The 11,073-nt window shown below is 43.9% G+C and overlaps 1 protein-coding gene across 1 annotated transcript; it reads right to left on the reverse strand.

Moving 5' to 3' along the window:
* RHOU (ras homolog family member U) lies at window positions 1-8,764 on the reverse strand. The gene is made up of 3 exons (XM_006122033.5): window positions 7,937-8,764; window positions 6,392-6,450; window positions 1-2,926 (listed from the first exon to the last, which is right to left on the reverse strand). The coding sequence occupies exons 1-3, from the start codon at window positions 8,220-8,222 to the stop codon at window positions 2,471-2,473; spliced, it is 801 nt and encodes a 266-aa protein (XP_006122095.1). The 5' UTR covers window positions 8,223-8,764; the 3' UTR covers window positions 1-2,470.
* Window positions 8,765-11,073: the final 2,309 nt, after the last annotated feature.

The raw sequence follows: 11,073 nt of genomic DNA on the forward strand, positions 1-11,073 counted from the left end.
CACAGATCAGAATTTATTTTCAAATACCTCATTTATATCATTCTCACATGAAACGTTTTTTGCAGTATAGCCTACACTTAGAAAACAGAAGAGAATTTCATAAGGCACATGAGATTATAGACTACATGGAGACATCCTCCCTCACTTGCACTTGTAAAATAGTGATTTTTAAAAGTAATATTTCTAAATCTAGACCCTGTGTAGCCCCATGTATAGCAGTATCCATGAAATTATTAGATTTTATTACACATACAACTAGTAAAGGGCTATAACAAGTCGTATATACATCATATTTTCAGAAACAGTCACAGCTGGCTACATTTAAAGATTATGTTACCCCATACTCTATGAAACAGGCCACTTATAAAAATATAACCTTTCTGCTTCTGGTATGGTACAATACAGAGCATCAAAATCTTACATGACAAATTCAATTATTTTTGCAATGGATGTTGTTTACTTTCACCCCCTCTTTGAAAATCCACATTTTAAATCAATGTTGGCCATTTTACAAAGAAGCAAAATACACAAGAAAAATCTAGTTTCATCACCTTCAAACTGTCAGTATGACTCCATGTATTTTATCACATCAGAGCATTACAGTCAGGAATATCAGCTATTAATTTCACAACCATTAAACATCACAGACCCAGATGTAACTAAATTTAAAATACATCCTCCCAATTCTGTATTACAGAAACTGATTTTCCAGGCTGCCCCAGTTCAGAAGCCAACATATTTTTATTAAATAGGTCTCTCAGACTTCAGTAAAATATTTCCATTACATTTTTGAAGTTCAGTTATGGAACATTATGCACTCATTTTGCTTTAAGAGAGGAAAACGTTCCTTACGGCATTTAAGCCAATATATCTCAGAATGCATTTACATAAAGTCATTTTCCTTAAGCAGGCCAGGAGGTAAAATTGTGGCCAACTTTACCAATTCAAATGGCTTCCATAAATTTTGCTATAATCAGACATCCATTTTGTTATGATGAGAAAGAAATTATAAACAGTTAAAATTCCAATTTAATTGAAGACTCTGAACAAAGATTTGCTTTCAGGCTGCTGCCAACGGAAAAATAAAGCCAGAACATAACTGAGCTTGGAGTATGTAGAACAAAATAAGCTGGGGCCATAAAAAAGTCAGACAATACAAACTAAGGCTTTTCACTCGTTGTGCAGACACTGGCTTTGGAGTTAACCACTGTATCTTGCAAAATAGTCAAATTAACCCACAGCTACCCTCAAAATGAAGCAGACTGGAATACAGCAGGTTTTTTTAGAGCGGGAATTGTGTCATTTGAAGCTGCATAGACAAACCACTAAATGACATTTAGATCCACTTTACTTTAATTTGATGAAGGGAACTGGGAAAGAATCAGTTAAATTTCACTGGCTGTTTCAACACAGTTTTGTGACTGTAAGACAAGTTTAAGCCACCAACAACTTCTTCCTTTGGAAACAAATACGAACTTTGTTCAAACAAGCATCAGAAACAGGACACAGCAGTATCACTTTTCTGGTGTCTGGTTATGGCACATAATCTGCCTTTTTCATAGGCCTTTCATTTAACTGGCAGCATGAAAATATCTCCAAGAGGAACATTCTGAAGTTTGTATTTGTAGGCCTAAAACAGACACATTTTGTGTGGCATTATATGGACATTTGTTGCATCCCTTTTAAAAAACTGTATTTACATTCTTTCAGTTGATCTAAATGAACTGTCATGGTGTTTGTATAAATACAAAAGCACTTACAACTATTCAAAATGTAACAAAGTAGGACTTTGTCATGTTCATTGGGCGTGCACATTACTGCATGTGAAAGAAAGAGAGAGAAAAGGATTTCCAAGTCAGGAGGCTACAAATAATATATAATTACATCAGTTACTAAGTGTTAGGCAGTCTAACAATGTGCTGGAGGTATATGCATGACCTTTCAAACAGCAGCATTTGGGGGAAGACTCCACCTCTTGTTCCACATTGTTAAAGTCCCCCCTGAAGTGGCTGGAGGAAGGAGATGGGAAGAGAGAGTAAGTTTTTAAAGCTAAAAATGTCCATTTTGGAGGCACAGTGTTAGTTTTTAAAAATTGTCCATCTACATAGAGCTCTATATTTCCATAGTCCTTTGTTTCTTCTAAATAGCCCTATCCACAAAGGCCTTGGTTTTGTTTCTCCCTCTTTTATATACATTATAATACAAATCTTCACAAATGCGTTCTTTGACGGAAGACTAGTCCAGAAACTCTGACATCAGACAGGGAAATGCTCAAAGTCCTTAACCTGATTTACAGGAACTGCATACCTACGTGTTTTTCCCATCTCCCTCAAAAGACAAGTGAAACTGAGATTTCTAGTAACAACATATACACACTAATGGATCTATGCTTGGAGAATACAGAGCGAGATACAAGCTAATATAGCTTCTATTTGAATTCATTAGAACAACTCTGAGGTCCTCGCAAATACTATACAAAACAACAGTACTTTTTCCACCAAGATTTGGACAGGTTTTTCATTTTGTCTGGAGTCCTGCACTTTGATTTCTTTGGTTGGTGCTGGGTATCTGAGTACTGAATGCCAGCGACAATGGCCGCATCAAAGACCTCTTTGAGATTTTTCTGAGTCAAAGCTGAGCACTCAATGTATGATGCTGCTTTTATTTCTTCAGCACAGAGCTTTGCGGCCTCTTCTGCAACTGGCTTTTCTTTACATTTATCCAGCTCAATGAGAATTTTGACATCCTCTCGGAGGTCCGACTGTGTCCCAACCAGAATAATAGGTGCTTTCGGGCAGTGGCATCGGATTTCAGGAACCCACTTTTCACTCACGTTCTGGAAGGAGGAAGGGCTCACAACGCTGAAGCACAACAAGAATATGTCTGTGTTCGTGTAGCACAGTGGTCTCAGCTTATCAAATTCATCCTGTACAAAGTAAAGCAACAGTACTGCTGAATACAAGTAGCATTACAAATTAAAAAGGTACCACCCTTACCAGCTCCTAAATATTTCCCATCATAGAGATTTGAATTACAGGTGGGACCTCCCTGATCTGGCACCCCTGGGACCTGAGTGATGCCAAAACATGAAGTTTGCAGGACCAGGGGAGATCAAGGCTTCCCACCTAGTTGTTGGCCCTGCTCCTGGGTGCTAGCCCCAGTCACTGGACTCTGCTCCTGGCGTAGCCAGGGCTGAGCTCCCCACCACCAACCCGATCCAGGTTCGCTTCTGAACCTGGCCAGTCAGGTCTCTCTGGTCCATCAATATGTTGCCAGACCAGAGTGTCCCAAATTTTAGAGGTTCAACCTGTACTGAATGTATATGGAAAAGATCATGTTTAACTGTGATCACATAGGCACAAATGTAACTTGTATGCAACAGAGCATGTATTTTCATAGTAGAAGCCATAAATTTGCCAAAATTTCAGCTTCATCCTGCAACATGAGAGTCAATGGAAATTTTGCCATCAATTCCAATGGACACAGAGTCAAACAATACCTTCTTAAGGTATTTAAGATTCTCTCTACCTAACACTGCTCATCTCTCTTGAATGCTTTAAGCCTTACTTCAGTGTTGGTGTCTATGCCCCTTTGCCCTATTTCAACAGAAGAGCCAGACGGTAGAGATGGAGTGCAGGTTAAGGTACACACATGATGATCATGCAGTAAATAGAAGGTCGGGGGAGGGAGTAAGTTCACCTTTAGCAGAGAGTAAATCATGGCTAAGGTCCGATAAAAGTGTACACATACCCACAACGCTGACCACACTGACATGCACATGTACACACAAGAGCACAGGGACAATGCGGCTGCAACTGTTCCCAGGCAAGAACCATTTTACATAAATAAAGGTTCAATGGCATCCTCTAGGAAATTAAAAGGGGCTCTGCCTCCAGTTTTTTTCATATTTCTTGCTACCACCCCATTTAAAGAATTACAGTACAAAGGCTTAACATGCCAATGGCAATCTATAATAGAGCTTCTTTGTACACCACATCAACCACCTCCACACCTGCAATGTCATACTATTTTTCTTCTCGGTCTTTCCCTCTTTCATTCAAGGCTATGGTTTTTAACTTGAGGAATTAACTAACATAGCCTAGATCAGTGGTTTCAGAACCTTTGCTCCCCAACTAGGTCTAAGATTTCCAAGAGGGTCCACACCTCCATTCAAATTTTTTTAGAGGTCTGCCAATGAAAAAAAGGTTGCAAACCACTTCTGTAGATGATCACCTAGAAGGTAATAGAAGACTTTGCCATCAAGGCACTCTCACTCATAGCAGCAGCTCAAAGAACTGCAAATGAAGAATGCAAAATGAGGCAAGGTTTAACTATGCATAGCTTGATTTTATGTTGACAGCAGGATAAAAGCACAGCAGCGCTAACAGACTAAACAGGTAGGATTTGACTCAGCCGTGATGACATTTTAATTAAAATTCACCGTGCTCTCACAAGGTCTTAAATTAAGAAGTGCAAAGAACAAATGAAGTCAACAATGCATCTCTAGGACCAATATTTTACTTTTGAATTGCAAGTTACAAGTTAATTTGTCTGGATTTAAGGTTTTACTTGACAGCTTCTGAAGAGTCTAGGATATGCAGTTGTTTAAAGCCCATTAAAAGCCTCAAAAGTCCCATTCCACTTGAATAAATTTCAGTGGTAATGCAAAGGTTGACAACAGGTTATAAAACAAGAGTCAAGAAAGCAGGTTTCATTCTGATTCTCAGATTAAGCCTTTGAGGCAACCAGACAGCAGTGCAGGACTTCCACCATTTGGCTTAAAAGAAGTCCTGCCTTTACAAAGTGTACTGTACTGTGCAGCACAGAGGCCAATTACAAAAAGGCATCTCCCCTCAGGAATTGCATGTTCTTAAAAGGCATTATGACATTTTTCAGGATTCAATGATTTCAAAAGCCAAACACCAGATCCTAAGGGAGATTTCTGTAAAGAGGATGCATGATGATATATATTACAAGTACAGTCTGCAAACATTCTTGGTCTGACTGCTAGATCCAGGGACTGCAGAGTTGCACCTTTTGGCTCACAACACAAATCCTCAATGTTTCTTTATGTTTTTACTTCTCGATGTAAATGTTAGCCTGGTTTTGAAGCTGTCTCACACAGACACAAGATTTTATTTCATTAAGCATCCTTTTCTCAGAGGCTTTTCCTCACTTTACTGATTTTCACCCAACCCACTCCTTTTAGAGACAAACAAACACCAGAGAGCAGTTTCACTAGTCATTTCATGAAGGCATTTTACACTCCTGAACTAGCAGCAGTACCCAGAGCAAAACGTGACTGGACTGTTCCGGCTTCCTGAAACCAAAGCTTTTGTCATTCCATGGGGCCCCATCACCAAGGATATGGTTACAATTACATCTGGTAGGTTCTACTTCTGAATCCACATCCCAGCTGACAGCATGTTGCCATGCCCCCTTGCCCTCCATCAGGGTATTACATTATGGAACAACCGGTTTGAGCTATCTCACACCATTGTTCAAAGGGGGTTGATGTGTAATTTTTAATCTGGGTAACAACTGCAAAAAAAGCAGAGGCTAAATGCAGCCTTGGCACCGCATAGGGTATAAGTCAGTACTGAATCGAGCCCTTTAAGTTCACATCTTTGATATAATGCCTAGTTAAAACGTAACTCATTAGGATAAGTTTTGTCTCCTGATGCCATCATACTCTTGTGACACTGCTTTCGCGAATGATGGGCTCCTTCAGATGGGATTGTATTATTTAGCTGGCTGCGTATTCCAGATGCTTATGTAAGGAATGTGAGTTTTCAGTTGGGTGTGGAAAACTGGGGGCTTTGGGTGGCTTTAGCCCTCCCACTAAAAACTGAGGGAGCATCTTAATAATGGAAGCACTGAACTGTTTACAACCAGAGCTCATTTAGCTCATCTTAGTAACAAGTAAAGAAATGTAAATGTGGTACAAAACTACTGGTGAAATGGATATTCAACAGGGTTGGTTTTTTTTTTTTTTTTAATTTCCAGCCCTCTCAATAGTTACCCACAACCCTGTGCATGCCTTTGTATCTGTGCTCAATACACACATAATCTTCCCTCCACTCTCCTAGCAGCAGCACTTTTAAACCTAGAGATAATTTAAAAAAATAAAATTGTCAGCAGCAACAGGTCTGAGAGAGAACATACAGTGTCTGGGAGTTCAATCATACAGGGAAATTAACAGGGAAGCAGTCTGAACCCACAGCTAACCTTATACAGTGGAGCTAAGAATGACTTACTCTGATGGCAATTTAATAAGATGATCAAACAATGGGTATGCTTTAAAATCCATAAAGTCTTTAGTGGGACTGTTTTGCATGACACTTTGCCCTTCCCCCCTTGTCACTTAAATGTAATAAGAAGCTTCACTGACCTGACCAGCTGTGTCACAGAGCTGAAGTCTCACGGGTCTGCCATCAACAGACACGACAGCTAAGGAGAGAAGGAAGGAGAAAAGTTGAATGAGTTTGGCTTTACACATTTTTTAATTTAAAAAAAAAAAAGAAACATGCCTTTCCTTAACATTTGTTTTTCCTTCAATTAATTTAGATTTAATAACACGAAGAACTGGAACTAAGTCTGTCACTAACATTTAGGCTCATTACAAACCCTTCAGGGCTTTCCAATTCATTTCACTGCAGTTGATGAAGTAGCAAATCACTGAACTAAAGCTCTTTGATGACACAAAAAGAGTGATCCAAACAATTAGGTTACTTCTCCTGCGACAGAGGGATTTGTTCTCTTGTCATGTTTGTGTTTTCAAAGCTCTGAGTCAAAAAAAAAAAATCTTCCCAGTTTTAAATCACTAGGAAGACAATGCAAATATTTGTGTTTTCCCTTGGGAGCTTGACTATAGAATTTATCATTAAAAACAAGTTATCTTGATATGTAACAATGTGCTCACTGGCTATGGTGGTACCTTTTATAAGAGAGATCAACCTTATTATTTCTTTCTTGCTATTTAAATATAAAACACTTATAACCATCCTGTAGGTTTCATTTATTGTTTTGGTTACTAGGCTTCACAGCATTAATTTTCGATAATACAGAAAAGTCATGCCGTCCAACCATTTTTGCAGCATTGAGAATGACTGCATTACCTTTATAGCTAGGCCTATTAGCCATTCCTCAGACATAAAATTCACCCAGAAGTGGATCATTTGGATCAGCCCGCTAAAGACTTAAAAAAAAAACCCAGTAGGAAGCTGGACACCCAGATTTGTGTCTGGAAGCTGAAAGTCTTGGGCCCAGATGACCTCACCACACTTTAAGAGTAGAGAGACTAGAGAGCCATTCATGTAACACCCTCTTGTGGCCCTACAGTCCGTCCCATCGATCTCTGCAGTCACCTTCCAACACAATTCAGAACAAAAAGAGGGAAGGAGATCAAGGATTTACTTCCTCCGTCCCCCCTCCCTGCCCCAACTAAAGGAGACAGGGTTGTGACACGCGGATATTCCCAACCGGACCTAAACGACCATCCTTAAACAAGTAAAGTCCTGTGCTGGCAGGCTGAACAGAGCTGTAAAATCTGGGCAGTGCACAAGCACAGAGCAGGAAAAGCAAGAGCCGCTGTATACTATTGGGTCAACACACATTCATCCTTGGGAAGAAGGGGCGATGGGTGGTAATGATGTTTCCAGGTGGGGAAGCCTTTCTCCTGCACTGTGGCTGCTCCCTTTCCTGCCTCCGGGGAGGGAGGGGGTCCCTTTTTCACTCGTGGCAGGTCATTTCACCCCTCCCTTAGGAAAATCCATGCAGCTCCCCCTAGAGAGGGGCGTATGGGGGTAGCCCCCTTCCCTCTGACAGTTCATCTCCAGGAGGTGGATGAGCGATCCCCAGGGGAATGCCCCCCTTCCACCCGCCCCACGCTCGGCTCCCCACCTTCTCCCCCTGCGGCGGCCCCCGAGCCCCTTACCCGAGAAGTTGTCGAAGGCGGTGGGGATGTACTCCGTGGGGTACCCATTCGTGGTGTAACTCACCACCAGGCTGGTCTTGCCCACAGCCCCGTCCCCCACCAGGACACACTTGATGCTGCGGCGCGGCTCGGCTCCCGCCCCGGCCCGGCATCGGCTGCCCAGGGCCGCTCCCAGCGCCGCCGCTCGGCTGCTGCGGACCCTGCGCGGGGGCACCGGGGGCACCTCGCAGCCGCCAGCCAGCGGCTTGCTGATGTAGCCCGCCTCCCCCTCCTGCTGCGGCGGCATCCGCCTGGCACCGGCGAGGGAGAGCCCTGCGAAGCGGGATCGGCGCCACTGGGCTAGGGCGAGAGGAGCTCCACGCCCAGCCGAGGGACCCGCGTGCCCGGCTTCTTCACCGCCCCCGGCGCGCAGCTCCTCCGGCTCCACACCCTCCCGCCAGCAGCCGGTGCGGGACGCCCGGGGCAGCCCCTACTCCGAGCCAGCGCCGTGCCCCGGACCCGCCGCTCAGCTCGCCCGGACAAGCGGCTCAAGAGCAGCCAGCTGCAGAGACTGGATGGCAGGGGCGCGAGGCCGGCCTTCCCGGGCGGCGACAGCAGCGGGAGCCCTGTGCACGCTGCACTCGCCTCGCCGCACACTGAGGTGCCTCCAGCCCCGGCTCTCCGCCTCCCCAGCACAGGCAGGCAGCCGGCGGCGAGGGGAGGAGCCCGGCGCTGGGGGGGCCGCGCTACAGGCAGCGCTACAGCGCTCCCTGCCGCCCCGAGCCCGCCCGCCCGCCCGCCCACCGCGCCGGCCACTGGAGCAGGAGCCCGCAGGCGGCAACTACAGCAGGAGCCGCTGCGGGGACCTGAGGCCGGTACAGCGGCTGTGCCGCTTCTCATTGGCCACTTCGCTTCCCCTTTGAACGCTGAAACAATCTGCGCCGCGGCCATTGGCTGGAAGCGGCCACCTGGCCGCCTGCTCTGCCCCAGGCTGTTCCGTCCGTCCCGGCTCCTTCCCTGCCGCTTGACCGTAATCCGCTTCCTCCTCCCTCCCCGGAGCCTTGCCCCTCTCCCCCATTCCTGCCTCGCTCTCTGCTCTCCTCCCGCTTCCATCTCTCTACTCTGGGTGGCCAGTCCAGGCCTCTTTCCACAGTCTGTCTTCTGCTGTCTATTCCTTCTCCCCCCCCCCCCCCCGTCTCCCCTTCCCTCTATCAGCTTCCCTCCCACTGACTATATTTTCTCCTCATTCCACGCTGTCCCCTTCTTCCCACCCCTACGGCTCAGCTGTAATTTTTGTAAAGCTGTCTAATCCTGTCAAAGCTCTGCCTGCCTCACCGAGGGGAACAAAGTTTCCGGAGTTAATTTATCAGTATTAATGAGACACATGAGAAGAGATTTATTTGAGCACAGCTAAAGGCTACATAAAAGGAACCATGTTATTTGATTTCTCCATTCCTGCTTCTCTGCCTCTCTGGTAATATTTAGGACAATGTCAAAAACAGAGTTAATGCAAGTTTTTTTTTAAACTGGAAGTTCTCTTCATTGTGTTGGCACTTTGTGCATTTACAATACAAGAGCATGGGAATAATGACTACTTGATATGCTTCCACCTGTGAAAGAAATAAACTGGGACATTTGAGTTTTAACACCTTTAAAACAGTGACACCAAATCACAGGCTCCCCCTGTTGTTACAACATGATTTTTAAAGGGCTGATCCCTGTCTACGCAGGGCACCGAGTGAGGTTTCAAGTCACTGTAGCTAACTCACATTTTAGCACCATTTTTTTTAACATAGACAAACATTTGGCTACTATTTCAGGCCAACAGAAGAAAAGATCACAGAAGCAGAGGTGTGCTCTGTTTTATACTACCCTATCTCCATTTCATCTGAGCATCTTCCAATAGTATATTAAGTGACACCTGTGGTGCTGAAATGACCTGGGTGAGGGCACGGGTGACACTTATTAGATGACCCTGTTTTAACTCCCATGACAAATGCAAAGTTCTGTCCCATACCAGTTCATGAGATATCAACTGTAAGCAAAATCTCCTGTATATGGGAAACAAGATGCTGGCTGATATATTCCCAGAGTGGGAAAACGGATGACAACAGCTATTTTACTTGCGCTGAAAATAATTAAAGATTAATGTAAAATCACAGAAAATACTGTCTACTGCAAGTAAAAATGACATGGCTCCATTTTTAAATACCAACAGCAAACAAAGATGGCCTATTTACTGAGCTAAAGGATCCAGATAGACAACCATAATTGCTTGTATTGTTCCTGTGCTTTAGAGCAGGGGCTATGTAAATTCATAGCTGCATGGTTGCATTATATTGTGATGTGCCCTGTTGAATACAGTGGAGCCTTTTGTTAAAAGGGATGATCAAGCTGATTGTTGTGCAGTGGGGGAGTACTGGTTAAATAATTTGCATCTTGATAGCAAATCAAAGACTGTCAGTGCTAGCAGTTACAGTAGGGCTAAAGGGACATTAATGTCTAGTCTAGGATTTGTTCAGGACTATATAAATAGTTTGATTCATAAAACTGAAACTTCTGTGCTACAGCAATTGAATTACAAATACTTCAAAAGTATTACAGTCTAGCTTTAAAAATATTGGTCTGTGCTGTGCGCAGGCTTACATCCTCTTCAATCAGTAGAGTTGCACTCTGTACCAGGGCTGAATTTGGCCCATTATCAGTTGGTATGAAGGAAAGCATTCACCCTATCTTATGCCCTTGCACTAGTCAAATATTATTCTTTGAGAAAATGGCAAGAGAGGAAATTATTTAATCAAGACATGAAATAGGCCATTGTTATTTCCAAGCTTATCACTTTCCCTGAGACATTGAAATATGAGCTCCATGTTGGCCTTGTAGAACAAAAGATTATTTCCCCCCACAGAAGTTTTACAGCTGAAAATGAGAGAGACAAGGGAAAGAGAACAACACTCCACTGATATGCTATGGTACACAGTCTCCTGTTTTAATGAAGAGGCTGATTTGGGAAGCTTTCACCCAAATCCTGTTCGTGTGAGAGAGAGAGGGAGAGAGAGAGAGAGAAGGCACTTGCTGTGTTGAAAAAACCCATCTCCAGCCCAGCTACTTTTACAAAGGACATGGCATTTGTGGCCATGCTCAGCTGCACCAGCCTA

The sequence above is a fragment of the Pelodiscus sinensis genome, chromosome 3 (genome assembly GCF_052426305.1).
Source record: "Pelodiscus sinensis isolate ZL-2025 chromosome 3, ASM5242630v1, whole genome shotgun sequence".
Classification (NCBI taxonomy): Eukaryota; Metazoa; Chordata; order Testudines; family Trionychidae; genus Pelodiscus; species Pelodiscus sinensis.

Excerpts from the sequence above, each read along its gene's own strand:
- RHOU (XM_006122033.5), bottom strand. The coding sequence starts at position 8,222 with ATGCCGCCGCAGCAGGAGGGGGAGGCGGGCTACATCAGCAAGCCGCTG. Across the intron at positions 6,451-7,936 it reads CGCCTTCGACAACTTCTCGG|CTGTCGTGTCTGTTGATGGC; the intron begins GTAAGGGGCTCG and ends TTCTCTCCTTAG. Across the intron at positions 2,927-6,391 it reads TCTGTGACACAGCTGGTCAG|GATGAATTTGATAAGCTGAG; the intron begins GTCAGTGAAGCT and ends TACTTTGTACAG.